This window comes from Eurosta solidaginis, chromosome 4 (assembly GCF_040869045.1).
Source record: "Eurosta solidaginis isolate ZX-2024a chromosome 4, ASM4086904v1, whole genome shotgun sequence".
NCBI lineage: Eukaryota > Metazoa > Arthropoda > Insecta > Diptera > Tephritidae > Eurosta > Eurosta solidaginis.
Genome location: NC_090322.1, coordinates 14,040,424 through 14,066,479, shown reverse-complemented (window position 1 = coordinate 14,066,479; position 26,056 = coordinate 14,040,424). Strand labels below are relative to the sequence as shown.

Genomic DNA, 26,056 nt, shown 5'->3' with positions numbered 1-26,056 from the left:
AAGTTTAAAAAGAGGACGTAACCCCACACTAAACTGATGGGTCCAAATTGTCCAGCTTAAGGTCGCGATATCTATCCGTCCTCAAAACTCAGCTAGAATTTTCCAAACAAAGATATTTGGGATAGAGAGGGCCTGCAAGACCATCGGGTAAGCGACGATGAGATACACATAAACTCAGACATCCAATAAGCGCTCATAGCCTTATATGTATAGGCTTTAAGGTCGTCGGAAACCTTGGTCTCGGTCATAAAGGTTTAAAAAGCAATCGAACTTGCTAAACCATCTAAAGCAGTAGGCCCGGGCAAGATTGCCATACCGATTCTGTAAAGCCTTGTGAATGGGGGATTTAGTTACCTGGTATTCAACCTGCCTCTGTTCACTTTCGTTAACCTTCAAAAATGGGATATGGTGAGGGTTGTACCGTTATTAAAACCTGGGAAGGCAGCAAACGAAGGAGACTCATATGGTCCCTCCATTCGCGACCCTAAGGAGTTATCATTGTTTTCTATACCGAAAATTAACTACTATCTCTCTGGTTTTTTCTTTCTTTTTGACCAAATCCTCAGTGACCTTATTACTTCCTTTCTAATGAGGTAATATAGCAAAAGTCAGTTTCGCTATGCTAAGCTGGCAGCTGCTCCATTCACTGCATGGAATAAGTGATAACAAAGCTAAGCACTAATTAATTGTAGCATACTTTTAGGCGAATATTAGCACGAAAGTCAAATACACAAAATTAGTATGGAACAAAAAAGCAATAGCAAACTTTCGCCTAAAGCTAATTAACATGTAAGAAGAATGTAAGCCAACTTACTTAGTAAAAAACAATGACGGTAGGGAACTATAACGGCGAAGAGAAAGGGTAAAAAAGAAATTGAAGGTATCCTAAAAGTAGTCTATAGAAAATGAGCAACTCGCCGTTTAACTCGCAGCACATATTCAGCAGAAACTTTAAAGCACAGGGTGTGACTAACTTGTAAAGTATGCAGCAGCTATTGCGTTTATAAAGAAATTTTAGTTTGCTTATTTTGGAACACTTTCTCTACTTATTACGCTTTACCTACAGTTTACACTTTATACTTTCTAATCTCTCAGTAGACTATAAAAAATTACTTTAATTTGCTAAAACGCTTAAAACTTGGAACCGCTACTAATTACTTGCAGCGAACTTAAAGCGCTTTAATCTCAGAAAAAATTCCCATGCCACGTACCATGTAAAAGAGAGGAGAATAAGGGGCAGCTAGCACCAGGAATGTGATAAAAAGTGCTGAGAAACTTACGATTTCAAACTTTCCGTTGGTATGTGCTGTGAAATATGTGTCACATGTTCACACTAACGATGAACAAAAAAGAGAAAAACTTTGAAAAATTGTCAAGAATCTGGCACTACATAACGCCGGCAGGTAGGCAGTAAAATATTGAAATTACGAGAATAAAAGTAAAAAAATCTAAAAAACAAAAAATATAGTACAAAGAAAGTATTAAAACCGAACATATGCACGTCGCCTAGCAGAAAGCACACCGGCGCCTGAGTATGTGCTAAATGCATAGTCAGAGCGCTAACGCCTAAAAGTATGCCAACAATAATACAAAATACTGAACAGATATGTACAGCGCAGTGTGCTACGACTTTGGGATAAAAATGCAAAAATCGTGAAGAAAAAAAAATAAATTCAAAACACAAGAGAAGAAACTATAACAAACAACAACAAAATATATCTGGAAAACAAAAAAAAAACAACAACAGCAGCAGCAAAAAACAGCATGATTACACACACAACAAGATTTATCATACGCTTAGTACGCTTTTCAAGCCACAAACCAGCAAAAGCTTCATGCATATACATACGTACATATGTCGCTTGCGGTTGCGCCTAAATGTATGCATATGCCAAACAATTCGAATGCTAAGAATTGCTTTGACAAACAACAAATGCCTGTGCATATGTCCATGTGTGCAAGTTACTATTTTTTTTTTCAATTGTTTTTCTCACGCATCCTTGTCATTGTGCAGCTGTCGCTTTTGGGCATTGTCAATATGTTGTATGCAGAGTTGCATTTGTGATTTTCAGAGAAATATCGCTTAACCCAAAAATGGGATTGGATTTGTACTTCTTTTTAGTTGATTGTTTCGATATTTTTTTAAGCAAAGAAAATAAATTTAAAACACTTAAAATTTGAATACGAAAAATTCCAAATTTTTCCATTTTTTTTAAACAGTTCCAGCCTCTTGGGCTCACTTGCAGAACTGGAAGTTATTTTTTAGCTAAGGGTTAAAGAAATTGTTTGAAATTATATTGAAATTAGCAGGTAAACCAAAGTTTGGGGAGGAAAACGTCTAACTGACCCCGTTAGTGGTTAAAATTTTGGAGTAAACTCTTTAATTCCAAGCTCCCAATGACACAGATTTACATTTTCGCTAGGTGCTTATTGTTAAATTCTCCTAGAAGTATGCAGCGACGCCTTTTAATATGTTTTTTTTTTTCATTGACCGAGTCTCGTGATTCCCTAACGTGACCTGCTGCCAGTGACCTTAATCATTATTTTGTGTCATAGATCGAAAAATATATACATCACACCTGGTAGATGCATATGGTGCTGGGACTCAAGGGGTTAACTAGCGCAACACTTTCAAGGTGTTTTTAGTGCAATTTATAGGTTCGCGAATTCAATTTTTAACCTCGTTCCCAATATGATCGGGTGAGTACTTTAAAGGTGCTATTTTCCGGAATGTACAGGATCAATATCCGGCAACCCTTCGAAGAGTCTCCGTGTCGCCACAAAAAGAAGTAAAATATGCCTTTGCTACTATGTTTCGGCTCCAGCAAATTTTCTTCTTGTGAGGCGATTGGGGATACTTGAGCTAATATTGCAGCTATATAATTATTGACTTCTTATCAAGGACGTCTTCAAATTCCAGAATTCCTTAGTTGAGCAGATTAGGTGTGATCGGGCTATATTGAAAAAGCCATAACCCCGAATAGGAAGTTTTAATTTCTTTACTAGTATGGGTTCCTCTTTGCTAGTTTCCACGGAAACGTTGATTATATAAAATCGTGGGGAGGCTTGAATAAGAGATCGGTGTGTTCCTTTTCAAGTACTATATCATTTGCGAATAAATCTTGGCCTAATTCATTCTGCCGATTGATGCTGAACTGGGAATTTCAACCACACTGTCATTCGGTTAGGGATGAAACCAACTTTTAATTATTTGATGCTTTTTTGATAGTAATTTTCTGCGACGAAGTTCGTCACTCTCAAAAATAAAAACTCATTTGACTACGCTTTAAAGTATGCTTCAGTGGGTATTTGTGCCGCGATACCGCGATAAATTTCTGTAATAAAGATATGTTACATTTTTAAAATTAGCCCAAAATATTTGTCAAACACCGCGGCTAATTAAATATTATTGCTTTCCTGCAAGGTTTTCGGTTACAGCGCGATCTACCGATTATTTTTATTTATTTTTCCTCTCCAGTCGTTAAAAAAAAAGAAGCAAGGTACTTTGGATGAAGCCTCTGAATGACCGCGCTACACTCTCGGGAGTAAAGCATGATGATATGCAGCGGCTTTAATTGTATTCGAGCAATTACTTACTAAAACGCAGCGAAGTCTTAATTTTGGGCCTTAAAGTATGCTTAGTCCAATTTAGTCTATAATATTTGAGAACTGATATCCGTCCTCCCTGGTCCCGAAAACTCTGAATTTCCTCGATGAAAAATGTTAGCAAAGAAATTCTTATAAACTGACTTAATTTTGAAGTATGGAGCCTGGGGTGCATTCCGGCTGAGAAGCATTGAGAGTTTTTGTGAATCATGACTGTGCTTGGCCGTATCTTATGTTTTTTTAAAGTGAAGTCACTATTCTAGATTTCCTTAATACATTTACTTATGTATACTATAAGACGGCATTTCGTTACGCAAAAGACAGCCATCATGCGCCTTAAAGTGTGCTTAAATTCTTTTCACAAATTTCGCAAATGCCAGATGCTGAATTCTTTCGATTTATCACGCATATGCCTGGCAGCTTGAAAGTTGCTGTTGTTGCTACTGCTTAAGTCGTTCCATATTTCCATTGCAATTACAAGGAATTTTCTTTGGGCGGCTGCTGCATCCCATTTTCTGCGTTTTTCAGTTCTTTCAGTACTGGCAACGTAGTAACAGCTGCCAATAATGCTAAGAAATTGCCAAGTTGATGCAACGAGCTCCTTTCTGGTGCAGCATGAAAAATGATAAAGCATTAAATTTTTGACAACTTTGCTGACTTAATTTTCTTTGCAGGTTTTTGTTGCTCAATTTTTCAATGTGCTTAAAGCACCTTTTTTTTGATTTACGTGACTTTTCTCTATTTTCTTGTTGATTGCATAATTTTAGGCGCTTCACTCTTACTTATATGCGTGGGGTCATTGGCATATGCTTTATCAAAGAAACTTTAGCGCTTTTGAATTTTAGTTCTTCATTAAAATACATTAGTGTGTGCGCGTGTTTGTGAGATTATATGTGTGCGCGTGCTTAAGGTATAGGCATGCATTTTAATGTAAAGTTACTTTTTGCTGTTTACATGCATTTGTGAAATTCCTTTGTTTTGGCTTTTGTGCACAATTTTTAAACAAAAAAAAAAATTGAAAAGAAAATTTAAACTCACTGAATGCTCACCACGCTGTAAAGTCACGTATCTCACTAACTCTCTATTCAAAACGTGCGTGAAAGCATCATCATCAAAGCCTTCGCCTTAACACACGAATATGCTTTTGCTGGTATTCTGTTACTTTCTCTGCTTTCAGCTTTTTGCTTTCAAGCTATAGCACCTTTTAGCAGTTTGCTCTAGTGAATATAACACCTATATATGTATTGGTGTCACACATGCATACAAAGGCTTTTGCGGATGTAATAGGACAAGCCTTATAAAACGAGCCAGCAGAGTTTTGAGTTCTTTGGCTTTCAACTTAATTCTTTGCTATCAGCAAGTCCTCCCCTGTACATCTTATCACTAGTTTCGCTTGCTACTCCTTTAAATGTGCTTGATTTTTGCTTGGGTACGCGAATGTATTGTATTACGCTGCCACTGCAGAAAGAACTCCTTTTGAAGTATTTGCTTGGCTCTGTGTTAATGCATTTTTTAATGCTCCACTCTTCACTTTACTTCAATTCACTTCACGCTTAGCGAAGTTTTCTATATTTAACCAGGTTTTCCATTTTTTCTTTGTGTTTTTTTTTGTACTGTTTAATTTTTTCTTCTTTCCTTTATTTTTATTTTTGTTTACTTTTGCCACACTTTTCCATATTGAATAGTTTTCACATTGAAATAGGACTTAAATGTATACACATCTGTTTAACTACACATGCCATTAGTGCCTCATGCGTTTGAAGCAAGTTGTTTTCTGGCAGCGATGATCCGATACGTTCCGCTAACAAGAACCATTCAGAAACCAGCCTGAAAACATTGCACCTTCTAGGCCATCCCGCCCCAACCATCTGTTCTCATAAGAAAAGAGCGACACCTACTGAACACAATTAAAAACACAGTTGGCATGAACAAAGGCTGTGACTAAATAGCCACAGCGCCATCTGACAGAATAGCTTTTCTATACGAGAAGAAGCTCTTTTGAAAATACATATTTCCTAATTGCGGATTTCAACTCAAACGTTTTATTCAGGAAAATGCGCTGGATTTCTAGAACCAAATTCAATTCATGCCACCTAGTGAGAACTTACTTCAAATTATCAAGCTCACAAGTTCTCCATAAAGGAAAAGCAAATATTCCGAAATGAAGTGTACTTACTTAAGACCCTTGCGGGATCAAACCGGATCAAAAAGTCAGTCCGTAGAGCTTTTCGATATATATCCTGAGCAACGAACGCGACTAAAGTTTGTTGGAACAATTGGACAATAGTTCCTTTGGTAGAAACTAAATCTTTTTTCAATAACTAAGCTTAATCTATATCGACCTCCGAGGAAATGTCAGTTAAATATTTTTGTAAATCATTGCATACTTTAGGGAGTTACTTTTACTGCAAGTTACCAGCTTCTCTTTCTTGCAGCATACTTTGGGGAGCTACAACTACAAATTACTAGTTTATTTTTATACTCAGTTGAGCAGAGCTCACAGAGTATATTAAGTTTGATTGGATAACGGTTGGTTGTACAGGTATAAAGGAATCGAGATAGATATAGACTTCCATATATCAAAATCATCAGTATCGAAAAAAAATTTGATTGAGCCATGTCCGTCCGTCCGTCCGTCTGTCCGTTAACACGATAACTTGAGTAAATTTTGATGTATCTTGATGAAATTTGGTATGTAGATTCCCGGGCACTCATCTCAGATCGCTATTTAAAATGAACGATATCGGACTATAACCACGGCCACTTTTTCGATATCGAAAATTTCGAAAAACCGAAAAAATGCGATAATTCACTTCCAAAGACGGATAAAGCGATGAAACTTGGTAGATGGGTTGACCTTACGATGCAGAATAGAAAATTGGTAAAATTTTGGACAATGGGCGTGGCACCGCCCACTTTTAAAAGAAGGTAATTTGGCAGTCGTTGAAGATATCATGATGAAATTTGGCAGGAACGTTACTCTTATTACTATATGTATGCCTAATAAAAATTAGCAAAATCGGATGAAGAACACGCCCACTTTTTAAAAAAAAATTTTCTAAAAGTCAAATTTTCATTTAGTTTGTCTAGAATACTTTTAATGCCATAAGTCGAACAAAAATTTACCAATCCTTCTTAAATTTGGTAGGGACATAGATTCTATGACGGTCACTGTTTTCTGTGAAAATGGGTGAAATCGGTTGAAGCCACGCCCAGTTGTTATACACAGTCCACCGTCTGTCCTTCCGCTCGGCCGTTAACACGATAACTTGAGCAAAAACAGATATATCTTTACTAAGCTTAGTCCACGTATTTATCTGAACTCACTTTATCTTGGTATAAAAGATGGCAGAAATCCGACTATAACCACGCTCACTTTTTCGATATCGAAAATTACGAAAAATGAAAAAAAATGCCATAATTCTATACCAAATACGAAAAAAGGGATGAAACATGGTAATTTGATTGGTTTATTAACGCAAAATATAACTTTAGAAAAAACTTTGTAAAATGGGTGTGACACCTACCATATTAATTAGAAGAAAATGAAAAAGTTCTACAGGGCGAAATCAACAGCTCTTGGAATTTTGGCAGGAATACTGTTCGTGGTATTGCATATATAAATAAATTAGCAGTACCCGACAGATGATTTTCTGGATCATCCTGGTCCACATTTTGGTCGATATCGCGAAAACGCATTCACATATACATCCAAGGGCCACGCGCTTTTAAAACCCTAATTAATACCTTTAATTTGATACCCATATCGTGCAAACACATTCTAGAGTCACCCTTGGCCCACCTTTATGGCGATATCTCGAAAAGGCGTCCACCTATAGAACTAAGGATTCCTCCCTTTTAAAATACACATTACCACCTTCATTTGATACCCATATCGTACAAACACATTCTAGAGTCACCCCTGACCCACCCTAATGGCGGTATCTCGAAAAGGCGTCCACCTATAGAACTAAACCTTCCTTACTTAGCCTTCCTTACTTTTTATTTCTGCTTTCTAATTGCTCCCACGTACTTTTCATACGAATTTGATGCACAATATTGTATATTTCTAACATTCTAATTCTGTAAGTCCAACAACTGAATTTTTATTTTGTTTTCACATATAGATATGCATTTTATAGATAATTTAACTATCGAAGCACCAAATGCAAGTGTTTGAGATAAAGGAGTACATAAAGGACTTTCATTTGCTTGCTTGTATTCATATGTATAATACATTTATATACAAGAAGATATATCCATTAGTCTATATGTACAAATTTCGGTACCACAAAATGTAATAAATGTGTATGTATATTAGGGCGGGTTGATTTAAAAATCGCTCATTTCTCTGTGAAAATCGTATTCTAGGGATCAAAATAAGAAACTTTGCCGAAAGAACTATACCTCTAAAACGAGTTCTCGAAATTATTTTTTGACAACCTTCCCTCAATGGAATCTCATTACTGCCGTTCTGGAACGCGAAAAAATATCTCTTGCCAGAATGGAACTCAAAAAAAAAAAACATATTTATATTGGTGTGAAGCTCACAACATCCGGCCACTTTCGCTTACACAATTTCATTCTGAATTTGAAAGCAGAAATCTCAGTTTGTTTACACCAAAGAAGGATCAATGCGAAATATGTGCCCGTTACTCCCTCGGAAGTATTCCACACGCAGATTACACTATTCACCTAGAAAAAAAAAGAAGAGGCAAGAATAGAAAAACAAAATGATAAAGCGTCAGAACAAAATGTTTTCACAGTGGATCTTCAAGCAGTGCTGATGGCACCAAAATCTAACGTTAGTAGCTTATATTATAAAACTAAACTGCAGATACACAATCTGGTATTTTATAATATTATTAACAAAAAAGGATATTGTTTCTTATGGAATGAATCTGAAAGAGGAGTTAACGCCGAAGAGTTCGCAAGCATTTGGGTTTGGTTTATTGAAAACAAGGTACTTCCTAGCCTTGATAATGAGAAGCCTATTAAAATAATTTTTATAGCGATGGGTGTGGTTATCAAAACCGCAATTCTTTACTCAGTAATGCGCTTATTAATACAGCCATAAAAAACAATATTGTTATCGAACAAAAAATATTGGAAACTGGACATTCGCAAATGGAGGCTGACAGCGTCCATTCTACTATAGAGCGTATGCTCAAAAAAAGAAATATTCATGTTCCTGCTGAATACATAGAAATATTCAAGACAGCTCGAAAAAAGCCATTTCCATACGAAGTGAATTATTTAACTTACGATTTTTTCAAAAACTTCAATAAACTCGAATTTTATATGAGCATTCGTCCTGGACGTGGCAAAGGATATGCAAAAGTAACAGACATACGCGCACTCCAATATAATGCAAATTCTAATATTTCTTTTAAGTTAAGGTTCAATGATTCGTGGAAAACTTTGCCACAACGAATGAATAAAAATGTAATTGCAACGAAATGGTGCGATTTGGAGCAACTGTACCAAAACAGAAGACCAATCAGGCATAAAAAATACAATGACTTGCAATGCTTGAAACTAACATTGCTAAAAGATCACCATGAATTTTTATTTTAATATTTTATTTTTTTTTTATGACTGATAAGCGGCAATTGATAAGACTGCAAAATTATAATTTGTGACTCAATTATCTAATCCTTTACTTAATTTAATTTAATAATTTTTAGTTTTACAGCAACAAAAAGAACTGTGTATATGTAAACTTAAATTGTTTAACAATAAAGAAGTTCCTATTTATGTTTAAAACGTAAAGTATTCTTTTTATTTTTAGTGCTAAGTACAATTTTTTGTCTTTTTCTTGTAGTAGAAAAAGTGCTAAGTCAATTAATAGCTAAATGGAAGCCATTATACGTTCTTTTTTTATTTTTTCTAATAAACATCATTTCACTGTCACTTAGCTCAAAAATGTGCATTTAAAGTTCTGGAAGAAAATGTTTCTTTCAGAAGTTATTGAGTTTTATTTGTCTCCTGTAAAATTTGAATTAAGTGACTTGGCACCTTTTCTTATGAAGCTAGCGATATGTTCTGACTAAATAAATTTCTAAAGAGAAAAATAAACTTAAACTCCAAAAAGAAAAAACATAGGCATTTCAAAGTGGGATTTTTCAAAATTTGCCCCTACGACCCAAAGGAGGGGACATCAGAATACGTTTTAGAGGTATGGTTCCTTCGGCAAAGTTTCTTATTTTGATCCCTAGAATATGATTTTCACAGAGCAATGGGCGTTTTTTTTGCCTCCACACAAATTGACCCGGCCTAATGTATATGCTTACATATGTGTTAACTTTTATCTCATGTAACAAGAAGGCAAGGTAAAATAATCAAGAATTTCCTTAATGAAAATTATATTTTCTTACAATGTAGTACTGAGAAAATAAAATTGTCAAATAATCCATTATTTATGTCTTGCCAAATGCATAAAACCGCACGTTTGATTTAACTTTTTGTGGTAATGTCACATGAGTGCAACCGCCTATAAGTATGCAATGTAAACTTACAAGCAATAAAAATGTGAAAGAGAAGTCGAAATAACTACTTATCCAGAAGAAATGCTGAGCATATAAGATATTCACGACCTAAATGAAAATGAAATTGTATATGTGAAGCGCCTAAAAGTATGCTTTTTAAAGCAGTGTGTCCACTGAAAATAAATAGGTGGAAATAAAATGAGTTCATAACAAGCGATAAGGTTTATAGAAAAGTAGTACTAAAAATTATAAACTTATTTTTTTTTTTTTAATGCCTAAAGGTATACTTAAATTGTTAATATACATGCATGAGATATAGATATAAACAAGGAATACAGAGAGAGAGAATACAGAGAGCATATAATTGTGTGGGCTACAATAGTTATTAAAATGAGAAATAGAAATAAAATAAAGAAAAATGACTTTATTTTACAAATAGAGTTCTCTTAAAAAATATTTATTTTTAAGGCGCCTAAAACTTTGCGCGTGTTTTTAAAACACAATTTTGCATAATAAACAGTCAATTAAAAAAAGTAGTAAATAAAGTTTGAGGAGAAATTGAAACGAAGTTCTGAGAAGTATAAAAGTAAAATAAGCCAAGGAAAAATCATTCAAAATAAAAAATAAATTAAATGAACAAAACGCCTAGGAGTATGCTATCAGATATTAAGCCAGGTATATAGTTGAAGGAGCTTTACAGCTGAATTGGGTTGGATTTAAAAGGGTAAAAGTCTTTAAAAAATAGCAGAGCTTTCAGATTGGACTTTTAAGTATAAACAAAGCGCCTATAAGTATACCATGATGATTTAAGGTTATTCTTTTATTTGAGGTTTTAAATAACTAGATTTAAGCAAGTCGGTGTAAGGGCATAGATAAAACAAATTTTGGTTATATAAAAAATTTAGCAGTCTCAAAGAAGGGAATAGTTGAAAAACAATAAAAAGCCACCAGTCGAGCAAATTGAAATGAAGTCGTAATCTAAGAAAAATATACTATATAAGGGACTCAGAGCCTCAAACGCACACTTAGGAAAACAGCTCAAACTATGTTACTTTATAAAATTGGGCTATTTATAAAAAAAAAAATAGTTAAAAAGTGGCCTACAGGGGTTTGTTGAAAATTCTGCACCTGAAAGTATGTTTTAATTTATTAAAACCACTTTTCAGTAGGAAATTTTAAGTGAATGTTGCTTAAAGTGCGTGCTGACCTTTTTAGCTTCTATAAATAAAAATGTTCCATATTGAGGTCCTTTTCTATCGCCACATTCTCCATGTTATGGACATTTTGATAACAGAACTCATTTTTTTAACAAAAAAAGAAAAAAAAAAAAACGGCTCCTTGTGTACGCCTTCATTTGACAGGTAATTCCGCTTATAGATATTTCTATTTTTAATTTTCTTAATTTCGTTTTATTTCCTTTTAAAAAATGCTTTTATATCATTTCTCACGATCTTTTCATTTCATCTACTTCTTTTACGCTCACATGCATTTTGTGGTCACAAAGCAAATTGGGTTAATATGAAATTACGTATTAAATGACAAAATCAGTGTCGCAGCTGCTGCAATGGGCATTCGTAAAACTTGTACCGGTGTGTGTGTGTGTGTGTAATAGGTAAAAACCACAGTTGTGCGGTTTTCGCGGTAATCATATCTCAATATAACTGTAGCATACTCAATGTGTCAATGTAAATTTACCTGTCTTTTTAAATTGAGCACAAGTCCTTCGACTTGTTTGCCGGAACTGAAAGCCTGCAGCAGACCATTGTGGAAATCATCGTTGCCGTAGAGACCTGTTTAATAAGAGAAGTGCGAGAAAAAGAGAAATTTGTAATAGAAAGCTAAAAAAATAGTAGAAAATACGATGTAATCCTCAAACTGCATTAGATAGTTGGCAATTTGATTAAGTGCTAAGGTTTTAAAATTTTATGTCATAGCATACTTTTGAGCGTAATTTTGTGAGTTGACTTTCATGGAAATTTGATTTCTTCTTTTCAAAGTGATTGCAATTTGCAGCACCACATTTTTATGTCACTATTAAAATTTCGCTGCATTTATGATAGCCATTGCTTTAAGTGATTAATTTGTTGCATACCTTAAGGCAGTTCCAGAGATTTAATAACTTCATTAATATACTGAATAGAGAGAAAATGTATTCAGATTAAAGTCTTGATTTAATAGATATAATGATTTGCATGTCATACTTCTAATTGTGAGTAAACTATTAATAACAACGCCTTAAGTTATGCAATATTTTTGGAATACGCTACTTTTTATTACAAAGAATCGGCATACATGTATACATATTAAGTACTAAAGTTCAAATTCAATATGGCTAAAGAGGTAGGAGAGAAGTTCGCCCTAACTTCTAAAAATACAGTTATTTGTCTTAATTTATTTCCTAAAATTATGCATCACTTTTCTTCTAGTGACAGTGTTCAGATTGCAAACAATTTAATACATTTTTAGCTGAACTTATTTAACTAATTCATTTAAGCACTAGAAAGTAGCAATGAATTTTTAAACTGTTCTTGATGGAAACTCTTACAACTTATTTAAGAAAAGTTTCATTTAGTTAAAAAATGTTGATAAAACAAAAACTAAAGAACATTTAAAAATTTCAGTAATTCTTGGTTTCGGTAGCTATCAAATAAATTAAAATGACAAATAGCAAACTATATTTTTCCATTAACAGCTTAAAAGTATGCAACTAAAATGCTTATCTATTTCACCCAATTACTCTTTACAACTAAATCTATGCACTTCCCATAATTTTGGTTTTAACTAATGCACTTTACTATTAATTTGCTGAGTGCTTTTGCTGATATATCTAGTTTTCGGTACATAGTATCCCGTTTACGCTTATTTTGTTGCATAATTTTAGGCATACCAGAAATGTAAACCAAATATGCACTTAATAAAAAAACTACATGCTAAGAAAGGCAGCCAGCATAGTCGAAATGATTTGTGTTGTACTGCAAAAACTGGGTCAAGCAGTGCAAAGCTGAGTATGGTATTACAACGCAAATATTGCAAACGAGCATAAAGTTTAATCTACTTTCAGATGTAAAATAAATATTTACAGAAATGCTATGGCATATATTAAACGTTAGTAATAACGTTTGTGAGTTATTTGATGAATGTTTATTGCTTAACCCTGATATGTAGACTCGTAAAACGACTGCAATCGAGATCTTGCTTCAAACTTGCTGCTATCACGAGGTTTCGAAATGCACGTACCTAAAAGTATGCTTCATATGCATACGTAACTGAAATGTACAATGGTATTTTATGTATGTTTAACAATTAATACGATTCCAGCTTTGAGTTTAACTGCATACAAAATGTATTTGAATATTTCTGGCTGAGCATATTTATACAGGCAAAGTTTTGTTGTATACTTTTATGCGGTTATATAAAGTATGGAATTGCTATACGATTATATAGTTCTAATTATCAATAAAATTTGAGTAAACTTATTTTTAAACTCTAAATGATAAAGAAGCCAACAAAAGTTTATAAGGATTCTAAAAGAGTTCATTGGGAGCAGTATATGGCGCCTGTTGGTATGCAACATAAAGTGATGCATATTAGTACATAATAGAAAAAGCATTTTAGGTATATATGTATACGTGTCTACCTGCATATGTATAAACCATGTATGCAAATGTAGTAGTAATAAGACACACTAAATAGTATACAATGTTTTCAATGGCTGCTGTGGGCGTGTTGCATACTTTTGTGCGCTCGTATTTATATTATCTACACATATACATGTGTCTATAATTTTCCTGTTTTTACTACAATATATTTTGCTGCACACGTGTATGTGTTGTTCCTTAAAATATTCAACAATAATCTGCAAGTGTACGAGATTGTGCATGATATATAGGCAAAAACATACTCACAAATGTTAACGATAAAATTTATGTTGCATACTTTTATGCGCGCCTTAATGCTTATGTGAGTGTGTACGTGTATGTTCATATTTTAAGTTAAAAATATTATAAATCATAACTTTTGAGACAAGTGTGTTTAGTAGTTAGTTTATGGGTGTCAAACAAGTTGATTGCATTTCAAGCGCATGCTCAACCATAACCCCTTAAAATATGCAATACTATTTTGCAAAGTATAAACTAAGCATGCAAAGTAGTTAAAAAGCGTATTTATGTAAATATGTACATACACATACGCATATATTGTGTAAAATTTAACAGTTCGCATTTTGTGTTGGCACTTTTTATTAAATTTCTGTTTGTTTAGAAAATTAGTAGATAAAAGTGTCGAAAAGTATGCAATGCATTTAGTTGCTATTGTAATTTTCTTTGTGTGTGTTTGAGTTTTGCGTTTGTATTGTGGCATTAAAGTGTGAGCATGAACCAAACAATTAAAAAATATTTTCAAAAAGTTTTTGTTTGCATATTTTAAAATGTGTCCCATAATCAAAAAAGCTCCGTCAGATACACCAACGCAAGAACATTGTATAAAGAAAGAGCAGGGGTGATATGAGAGAAAAATCCACTGAGAGGAGCCGATCGAGATTTCGACAAAAAACACGCGCAGAGGATAAAAGATACCTAAGGAACTGGCGAAAGTTCGTCGAGACTCGAATCTGAGATGCACGTTCCAGAGCGAAAATTTCAACATGGTGTAGCGGGAATGAAGTGACAGAAGGCAGATGTAGAGTGTTCTAGTGAGTATCAAGTTAAAAAAAAAAGAAAAAGGGAGAAGTCGATCGAGACTCGAAGTATAAAAACACGTTTAACGTTTACTATTTGTATTGCAAAAAAGAGAAAACCTGGTTTCACCTGTTACACATTTTTTCTTCAATTTTTATTAAAATTTTATGTATACATATCAAGAAGTTAAGAGCAAAAGAAGAAATCGAGACTCGAACTGAAAAATGCGTTTGACAGCGCGCCATTAGTGAATTTCTTTTTTACTGCTCTCGTTCTCATTATCTCATGATAAGCTAATAATAATCGAACGTAGTTTTTTGGTTACGCGTACATCTCTACTAACCACTCATGTAGTTTTTTTTTTGCCATAATGAATAAATTTAAGCAAAAGTTAAGAGAATGTTTTTAAAATGTGCTTTTTTTCATTTATTTTTTTCTTTTTGCTAAATTTGAGAAACTACCTCGAATACGCTTAAATAAATTTGGACATATTTCTGTCAACGCCACAAAACCTTTTGAAAAAAAAAAAAAAAAAAAAAATTTAGCAATGCCCACAAAACCACAAGCAAGTTAATGAAGAAATGACAGAAAACTTGAGAAAATACATGTGTTTAAAACAAAAAGTATTTTTCCAAAACAAAACTAGTTTTTAATAACTTCATGGCGCCCCACAATGGAGCTGAGCGGCTTAGGAGCCTGCAACAGCGCCGTTTCGCTTCATAGGGCGGATGTGAACAAGAACTGGTTGGTTATATATTAAAGATCCATTTCGTTTTATTTTGAAACCAAAGACGAAAAAAATCTGAAAAAGTAAAAACGAAAAGGTTAATGAGCTAAAGAAAGGCAACGATCACACTCCAGCTTACTCGGTGACACTAAAGGGAGGTAACGATGATACTCCAACTTTTACCAAGAAGAACATGAACACATTTGCAAAGCAGTCACTGACTATGACACCAGTAGATTACAATAACCCCAATGGGCAGATGTCTTCCAAAAGATGAAGATCCGTATAAGGGGAGCTGATTATTTTCGTGTTTAAAATGATACATCTGGAGCCATAAAACCGCTTCCAGCTTTCGAAACCTAGATAGATAGCACAACTTTGTTAAACTGATGACCTGCACCAATAACGCGACTTATATTGGAAATCAAGATACACCACGAAGGGGGGTCAGCACTGTTGCAATTTCAGCTGTGGAGAATATCCTGGGCGCTGGCAGTATTTATATGCGCCTTAAATAGAGGAGTCCTAAGGACAATAGCCGCAATATGTTAAAAGCAGGAGAGGTAGAAAAGGACAACGAGAACCTGAAAGTTGCGGCGAATGACTATGGCACACAAATTTTATTTAAAGAAAAGTACACTCTAATGTAGATATCCATTCTTATTTACAAACACATTTAAATATATTTATTTTTACCACATTCATCTTATAAATACCTGTATATGTATTTAGCTTCTTGGCAACGTCATTACAACTGCCAACGTAAATCTTTACCAAACACATACACAGATGCATATGCGCAAGGCACCTTCTTTTCAAGATTTCAACAGCTACAAAAACAAATTGAGCAAGAATAACAAAATCAACAAGAATATGCGTTTGTTGTAGCTACAACAACTACAACAATAACTACTCAGCAATCACAATAAAAGCTTTTAATTAATTTACACTCAAAACTAAGTTGAAATGGAGAAAGCAGACAGCAGGGTTATGCTATACTACATTCAATGCTTTAAGTATGCATATGAAGAAGAAGAAGAGCAAGTAAAACAGCTATGAACATCTTATGATTGCAACTAACTTTTTCTGTGTATATACATTTGTAGGTATGTCTGTATAGGTGCGAAGATTTTCTAGGCGTATAAATCGCATTAAAGCCAATAATGCGACGCGTGTGGAAAAAAGGAATAAAAAAAATGAGGAAATTTAAAAAATACAAGAAATAAAAGGTAAAATTACGCTGTTCAAAGAGAAAGACAGCAATGAAAATTTGTTGAGCATACATGGCAATGTGGCTTAAGTTGTAGACCAATTGCCCCATAGAACCGAAAATAAAATTTATCTATGTCCGCAGAGAAATTTGTCAACCCAAGACTCAATTGTTTACTCCACCATGTTGGCTTTGCTTTTCCCTTGAATCTTCTCAGAGTGCAATTTCTGTTGTACACAGTTGTCAGCGCCTGAGATAAGCAGATGTTGGACTCCTCCAACTTCTCTACGGTGGTAACCGCTTTGGGTTCCCCCAGTCTTCCTGCTACATATTTCTGGAATTTGTACCAGTTTGTACCTAGGACAGGATAACATATACGAGTATATGTGTTTCCTCACCACGACTGCACCCTGCCATCAGTGTTTGCGTAATAAACGCTGAGTCCAGAAAATTTTCCTTCAGATGAGAGCAATGACTCCTGTATCAGCGTCACATCAAACAAGCCCTCCTCATTGGTGTTGGTATATCATTGGAAAGATAAAAGAATTAACTTAATTTTCAGTTAAAGGCATTTTTTTAAATTTTGAATTTCGAACAATAACAAAAAAAATATTTGATGTTTTCTCAACCCCTATACACTTCTAGCACTTTTGTTTTTGCTTTGCCCTGAAAAATAGCCATGACTTTCATCTGAAGGAAAGCTTTGTGGACTCAGCGTTTATTGCGCAAAGACTGAACGCAGGGTTAGAGCTGCAATCGTGGTGAGGAAACACATACATATATTCGTATATAGCATCACTAGGACAACAGACTATACAAATTCCAGAAATATGTAGCAAGAAGGCTGGGTTAACCTAAATCGGGTAGCGCTGTATATAAGTTGGAGGAGTGCAACAACTGCTTATCGAAGGCGCTGACAACTGCGTACTACAGAGCCTGCCCTCTGATAAGATTGAAGGGAAACCCATGGTGGAGTAAGAAATTGAATCGTGGGTTGCATAGAGAAATTTCTGTGCGGACAGTTTCGTATAGCCCGCACTTCCTACATCTGTCTACACCTTTCCTGCTTGGTCGATCATGTGCACCTCTCGCCTTCGCTTAATTTCGCCCAGTCTAATTGGGACGTCTACGGAGCAAGCTTCAAGGGATGCGCCCTTTCTAGCTAGTTCATCCGCTTTTTCATTCCCATTTATTCCCATATGGCCTGGGACCCAATATAGATGTATGCTTCTCCCTGTCCCGATTCTCTCCAGGGACTGCTTACACTCTAACACGCATTTAGATGCTGTCGTATGCGAGATTATTGCCTTAATTGCTGCTTGACTGTCAATATAAAAGTTAACACGATTGCAGCTTGGGCTATTTTCTTCCAGGGTATCTACTGCTTTGGTTACGGCTATTTCCGCTTGGAAAACGCTACAGTAATCCGCCAGCCTGTACGATCTGTTTATTTCCGGATCAGCACAGTATACCGCAGACCCTACTCCTTCCACTACTTTGGAACCATCTGTGTACACATGTATCGCCTCGTCCGCCATTTGAGCACCTTTGCGCCAACCGTCCACCTATATTGTGGCCTTAATATCGCCCTCGAACCGCAGATAGGGAATCAGGTACTCTGTTCGTCTTGTGATTATGACGCTATACTACTATGGCCGTATGGTCGGCGCTGAAGCTGCCGCGAGGCACCGAGCTTGGTTGCAGTTGTTAACGCTATGTTCTTTGCTACCAGGTCTACAGGTGGAATGTGCAGAATGGCATACAGTGCAGCTGTCGGGGTTGTTTTCAGGGCTCCCGTAATGCTAAGCATTGGTAGTCTGCATACCCCCTCTCATTATTTGAGGTAGGTTGCTTTTTGTGTGGCTTTCCACCAAACAAGAACTCCATAGTATAGGATAGGGCTTACAATCGCTGTAAAAACCCAATGAAAAAGAGAGGGCGATAAGCATCACGTACACCTCAGCATTCTTTTACATGCATAAATTGCCGTTGAAGCCTTCTTCACACTCTCCTCCACGTTGAGCTTCCATGACAGCTTACTGCCTAGGATGATTCCTAGATACTTTGTGCAAGGTTTCTCCTGTAGGGTCACCCCTCCTAACTTAGGTCTGATCCAATTTGGGACCTTGTATCTCTTTGTAAACAAGACCATATCCGTCTTATCCGCGTTGACTTTCAACACGACATTTGATGTCCAGGTATGAATATCCCGAAACGCCCAATCCATCAAAGAGCTAATCGTTGGAAGGCACTTTCCTCTTATAACAATTGCAACGTCATCCGCGTATCCCCAAAGTTTAACGGGTCCCTAATCAAATCGCCTGAGCAGTTGGTTGATGACCAGCGTCCACAGCAAAGGTGATAGCACCCCTCCCTGCGGCGTTCCCCGGTCCACTGATTTCGTGGCCTCGTACAATCCCCATTATGATGTAATCTTCCTGCAATTTAATATGCAGCCGATCCATCTGGTTAAGGCTGGATGTACTTTAATGTAATTAAGACCATCCATAATCGCCCATTTAGAGACATTATTAAAAGCCCCGGCAATGTATAAGAAGACTCCTAGAGCATATTCCTTATATTCCAGGACTTTCTCTACGCTTATTACCACCCTATGCAATGCGGTGTCTACCGACTTGCCTTTGATGTACGCATGTTGTGTTGTGGAGAGCAGTTTTTCATCCACGTTGGACTTTATGTACACATCTACCAGCCTGTCAAAGGTTTTAAGCAGAAATGATGTTAAGCTAATGTGTCTATAATCTTTGGCATACACGTGGCCGATCTTTCCCGCTTTGGTAGGAAAGCTACACGAGCAGTTCTCCAAGAGTGCGGTACATGATTCAGTCTTATGCACCCATCGAATATTATGTTAAGCCAATCCACGACCGCCCTACTTGAGACTTAAAGCATGGCCGGGAATATACCATCTGGGCCCGGCGATGCGGACAGTTTAGTAGTCAAATAAATTCTGGTAACACTATGGACACATACAGTCTATGTGAGGAACACAATCACTCTGAATATTTCAGCAACTTTAAACTAAATTTAAAAAGAATTCAGGACTTAAAAACACAGCGAATTTTAAATTATTGTCATTAGTTCCCAGTTATTTATTTTTTGATTATTTCAAATTAGTTCAAATGATTTTAAGACTTTTTGAAATTTTTATTCAATATAGCTCTCTATTTTTCGAATAAAAGTATTTCCCTATATGAAGAATTTAACTTCTTTGAAAACTTCAAAATTCTTTACCTAAATTTCTTTCAAAGTGAGTTTCTATAAGTCTGTCAATATTTGTCTGAACAATTCAGTACGAAAGTTTTTGTTTTTTTTAAGTGAGTAAAAACTTTTGCTAAAGTAGAAAATAAACTTCCGATATTCCATAACCTTTGATTGGTTTTTTTTGAAAAAATTTTTTCTTTGGCAAAATTTCATTAAATGTTGACAGAACAATTCGGACTAAAATTTTTTTGTTCTTTTTACTGCAGCCAGCGTTTCAGTTTCCTCCTTTGTCACATATCGTTAGCAAAATTAATTTAATTGAGAGCAGAAATGCAATATACCTTAGATATTGCAGTTTTGTGTGTTACTGTCTTTATTGTTTTTGTCTTTTTTATTGCACAAATATTGTGCACCAATTAGTTTAGCAGCCAAATGTCAAAAGTTTAATTACAAATTCTATTAATTATCATCAATTGAACTCTACACAAATGAAAAAGTCAAAGAAAAAAGCGTAGACGTAATTGATATGACATAATATGTTGAAACAAATTTTTTTTGCCTACTTTTTGGGTGACAAAACTTGACCAGCGCTTATAATTTGAGTTTACAAAATAAACTTTTTAAGTGGCATAAGAATACTCAAAGTGATATAAACTTTTATATTTTCCAAACATCTAATTACTTTTGTTTCAATAAAACATTTAAGAATATTTTTAAGCAAGTCATTTTAATAAGCATAAATTGCTATATGTTTTTGTTGCATATTTTTAGGCTATTTAAAATAAATACTTTCAAACAGAAATAATATAAAGTTAGCAAATTTGTAACACGCATAAAAATTTACTTTATTTCGACGATAATCATTTCATTTTTATAGTTTTCTGTATGTTTTGCTGCAAAACCCTCCCCCCATTGTTGAAAGCTGTTTGTTGCTTGTTCTTCCTTTGCTAGCTAAACTGATACAGCAACTAAAAGCATGCTACATATACTTCAGCTACTAAAAGCTCACGTTATGTAGTCAAAATAAAGTCGTAAATCATGCTACAACTGTCAATCATGCCATAAAAGCTATAACGCTCGATATGCGCCCTAAAGTATGCAAGAGCAAAACTTTTTGTTTTAAATTTTGCATAGTTTTATTTCTAAGTTTTTATTTGTATGATAGGAAAACCATAAAAAAAAACTTAAAAAATAAAAACAAAATTGTGTGGAAATATGAGATAAAAAAAACTAGAAAATAAAAAAAAAACGATAAGTTTGGATAACAGTCGTTAACCTTTACAATGTGGGACTGGGACAATGTTTTGGATGGCGTTCTGTGATAGCGTGGAACTTATTTTTTTTATTTTGCTGTATTTATAGTTTTTATACTCAGCTGAGCATAGCTCACAGAGTATATTAATTTTGTTCGCATAACGGTAATCCGTAACGGTATAAACTTATCGAGATAGATACAGACTTGTATATATCAAAATGATCTAGACGAAGAAAAAATTAATTTAGCCATGTCCGTTCGTCCGTAAGCACGATAACTTGAGTAAATTTTGAGGTATATTAATGATCAGATCGCTATTTAAAATGAACGAAACCGGACTTTAACCACGCCCACGTTTTCGATATCGAAAATTTCGAGAAATCGAAAAAGTGCGATAATTCATTACCAAAGACGGATAAAGCAATGAAATTTGGCAGGTGGTTTGACCTTATGAGGAAGAATAGAAAACTAGTAAAATTTTTTACAATGGGCGTGGCACCGCCCACTTTTAAAAGAAGGTAATTTAAAAGTTTTGCAAGCTGTAATTTGGCAGTCGTTAAAGATATCATGACGAAATTTGGCACGAACGTTAATCCTATTACTATATGTGTGCTAAAAAAAAAAATTAGCAAATCGGATGACGAACACGCCCGCTTAAAAAAAAATTTAAAAGTCAAATTTTAACAAAAAATTGAATATCTTTACAGTATATAAGTAAATTATGTCAACACTCAACTCCAGTAATGATATGGTGCAGCAAAATACAAAAATAAAAGAACTTTCAAAATGGGCGTGGCTTCGATCTTTTTCATTTAATTTGTCTAGAATACTTTTAATGCCATAAGTCGAACAAAAATTTACCAATCTTGTGAAATTTTGTAAGGGTATCACTTCTATGCCGGTAACTGTTTTCTGTGAAAATGGGCGAAATCGGTCGAAGTCACGCCCAGTTTTTATACAGAGTCGGCCGTCTGTCCCTCCTCTTGGCCGTTAACACGATAACTTGAGCAAAAATCGATATATCTTTACTAAACTTAGTTCACGTACTTATCTGAACTCACTTTATCTTGGTATTAAAAATGGGCGAAATCCAACTACGACCACGCCCACTTTTTCGATATCGAAAAATGAAAAAAATGCCATAATTCTATACCAACTACGAAAAAAGGGATAATGATTGGTTTGGTTTTTTGACGCAAAATATAACTTTAGAAAAAACTTTGTAAAATGGATGTGACACCTACCATATTAAGTAGAAGAAAAAGTTCTGCAGGGCGAAATCAAAAGCCGTTGGAATCATGGAAGGAATACGGTTCGCGGTATTACATATATAAATAAATTAGCGGTACCCGGCAGATAATGTTCTGGGTCACCCTGGTCCACATTTTGGTCGATATCTCGAAAACGTTTTAACATATACAACTAAGGACCAGTCCCTTTTAAAACCCTCATTAGCACCTTTCATTTGATACCCATATCGTACAAACACATTCTAGAGTGACCTCTGGTCCACATTTATGGCGATATCCCAAAATGGCGTCCACCTATAGAACTATGGCCCACTCCCTTTTAAAATACTATTTATTACCTTCCATTTGATACACATGTCATACAAACACATTCCAGGGTTACCCTAAGTTCAATTTGCTAAATGGTGATTTTCCCTTATTTGGTCTCCAAAGCTCTCAACTGTGTATGTAAAGTTCGGTTACACCCGAACTTAGTCTTCCTTACTTGTTTTTAATTAAAATAAAATTTTTGCTCTTTTTCGGAGCAGCGTTGCTCGTATATTTTACTTGGTGTCCAGAGAAGCAATCTTATTTATATCAAGAAAGCATATTTAATAGCAATTTTGATGAGAAACTAAATTTAGCACTACTTTGCTTAAGTCGGCAGTTGCCATACTTTTTCCAATTTGCTAACCAGAATACATACATTTTTCTCCTAATATACATACATATATAATAAGACTTTTTCTCATAACGTAGAAATACGTAAAATGCATTTATTTCAATCTGTCAAATTCACTCACCCAATCCAATGGCACCACATGTCATTAACGTCACTATCACCAGCGTACAACTCTGGCAACGCTGCGCACTCTGTTTGCGTGGCTTACGATCACAGCAACGTGTTAGCAAATATAAAAGCAGGCCGAACAGAGCGAGTATGAGTAGACCGGCGGGTATGGAGGCGAGGATGCCCAAGCTCTGTAAAGAGATAACAAATAAATTAATTAAAATAAAATAAATTTAAAAAGATACGGTGTATATCTGAAAAAGAGCATACTTTAAATGGCTTGAAACAGCATGTTTCAAAGAATATATTTTTAACAAATTTGAATTCTTAACATCGCTTGAAGCTTTCTTTATTGTTGCATAATTTTAGGCGTATAGACCTTAATGCAACTTAATATTGTACAAATTTGTGATGCATTTCAGAATTAGCAAAGTTTGATAAATATAAAAATAAAATAACCAATTAGCACCTAAAAAGCACGACGATAATACAAACAAGAAACAGTTAAAAATCCCAATCGCACTATTCTTTTAAGTGCTACTTAAGGGCGAAAGAGTAGTGTGCTCTTACGACTGTTCATCTCCATTACTTAGCAACTTTTTGTTAGTATTAGATCTACAAAAAACTTTCGCAAAATTTCCAAACAACTTGTTTACCCTTTGCTAAAGTTACAAAAGCCACCCAACACAGGGTGCGTTTTAGAATACTGTGACGAATATTAGTGACACTAAGTGATACTCACATCCCTAGTCTGATGCTAAGTAAATGAAGTCAAAACAACAATAAAGCTGACAGTCACTTGTATCTACATAAACGAATCAATCTTTATGTCTACACATATGTACGTACACGCAGCGGAGAAGCAACACACAACCACATGCATATATCTAAGATACTCCCGAAAGTATGCAATGAGAAAAGCTATAAAATCGTGCATCCGTAGTTACAGAGAGAGAAATTTTATAGCTGCTGGCCAACTAGTAGATTCTGGAAATGGAAGCGCCTAGAAGATGCGAACGAGGAAATCAGAGAGTATAAAAGGCAGCAACAGTAGAGGCGCGACAATCAGTTTGATTTAAGCATTCCATCTGTCGAGCAATAGTAGTGTTATTGTGAAGAACTTTAATAAATGCCATTTTGCATTATTGAAAAGTGGAGTTATTTATTCAACAGTTTAGTGATTCGAACTGTTTTTCTCTAAGTGCCGCTGTACTCTTTCACAGTAAAGACCGTTTTCGCTAACTCCGATTTAGGTTGACGGGGCACCTTGTTCAACAGGAATCCTTTGGTAATCGGTTTAGTGAAGTTCCGGCCAATGCCAACCGGACATTTAAAACAGCGGTATGTAATATTAAAAAAGCACTGTACATTTTCACAAATATTTCAGCAGTGAAGCATTAAAACAAATCGCTTTAGCAATTTGCGCAGCAACACAAAAGCATGTTCGGAGAGATCTGCTTCTAATCCGTTAATGCTGATTCTGAGACCTTTGGCCTCTACAAGGTGAAAGTTAGGTTAGGTCATCCACTCGGAGACATTTATGTCCATTGTGAGTGCCCTCAGTGAATCCCGGGTGACGGCTCATTCGTCCAACAAGATTACTTCATTTCGGTTCTCAACGAATCAGTGTTTGACGAAAAACCTGTCAGTCTCTCGAAAAATCGTGCGCCCAAAGATCTGAGTTGCTTTGTTTGCAGTACTGGACCGCGCCAGAGAAAGTGATGAAGCAACTGTTCTTCCTCCTTATCCTGACAGCTTCTGCAAAGGGAGCGTAAGGATTCCCACTATAGATTTGTTTATCTTGAGAACGAAGCTATTTGTTTCCAAACTAAATATGGCCATAAGCACCTTGAGACATCGCAACCACCCCGGTTAGCCCACAGCAAGTCCGTTGCCCTAATCTTATATTCCTCGATTTCCCTCAGGAGATAATCCAGCGGTGGTCATCCGGAGCTGTACGCCTCGCTTATGTCCATTTCGGAGCCTTTCCTGACCATCTCATCTGCAAATTCATTCCTTTCAATATCGCTGTCCCCTGGGGCATCTCAAAGGGAGACATTTAGGTGCTTATTTTTATTTTTGGAATAAACGGCGATGCTCAATTGTCGTAGTACCTGCTGACCTTGGTATGGGCGACCTCCTGAATCTTCTAACATTTCCTTGCTCTTATGGCTTTTCTTTTCAGCGTATTTAGTTAAAGCGCGTAGTGGTTGTGAAAATTTTACATCTAGATTTATTCTTCTCAGAAAAGAAGCGTGAGAGGCAAGTTCTTTGAAACGACAAATAGATGAAGGAGATTTTAAATTTTATATAAAATAGGAAGTCAGAAGTGAAGTTGCCGTAAAAGAGTAAAAAAAGTACACGACTTACATATGTGAAGCATTAAATCATGAATAAGTTCTTTAAACAAGTAAAATGTGGTCGATGACATTTGAAGAGCAATTACTCTTTAAAGTTTTAACCAAAGATTCACAGAGTTAAATGTGGAGTATGTGTTATTACATATCTTTTGGCATATTAAACAATTCATCAAATTAAACTGCATTAGCAACAATTTCAGACATTAGTTATCATTGTCATTGCATATTTCAAGGCGCAAAGACGTTTGTGCAAACAAATTACGAACTTGCACTGCCGCAAAGTTGGCATTTAGCATGAAGTTTATTAGCAGGCAAAAGTTTACGTGAATTTAGTTGCACAACTAAGTGCCAATTAATTAGCAAATATAACTTAAAGAATTGCCAGGGAGCTAAGCAGTGTTTTTTTCTATTTACATAATATCTTTGTATACTTCGTTACATCACTTCAATTCTCAGAAGAATGCAAAGTTTATTGCAAATTTTTCCGCAA

General features: G+C 35.3%; 1 protein-coding gene across 1 annotated transcript in view; it reads right to left on the bottom strand.

Moving 5' to 3' along the window:
• The window catches only part of LOC137249091 (protein tweety), a 295,423-nt gene that overhangs the window by 110,263 nt on the left and 159,104 nt on the right, over window positions 1-26,056 (bottom strand). The window contains 2 exon segments of the mRNA XM_067780266.1: window positions 11,790-11,884; window positions 23,220-23,397. Coding sequence (XP_067636367.1) covers window positions 11,790-11,884; window positions 23,220-23,397 — 273 coding nt within the window.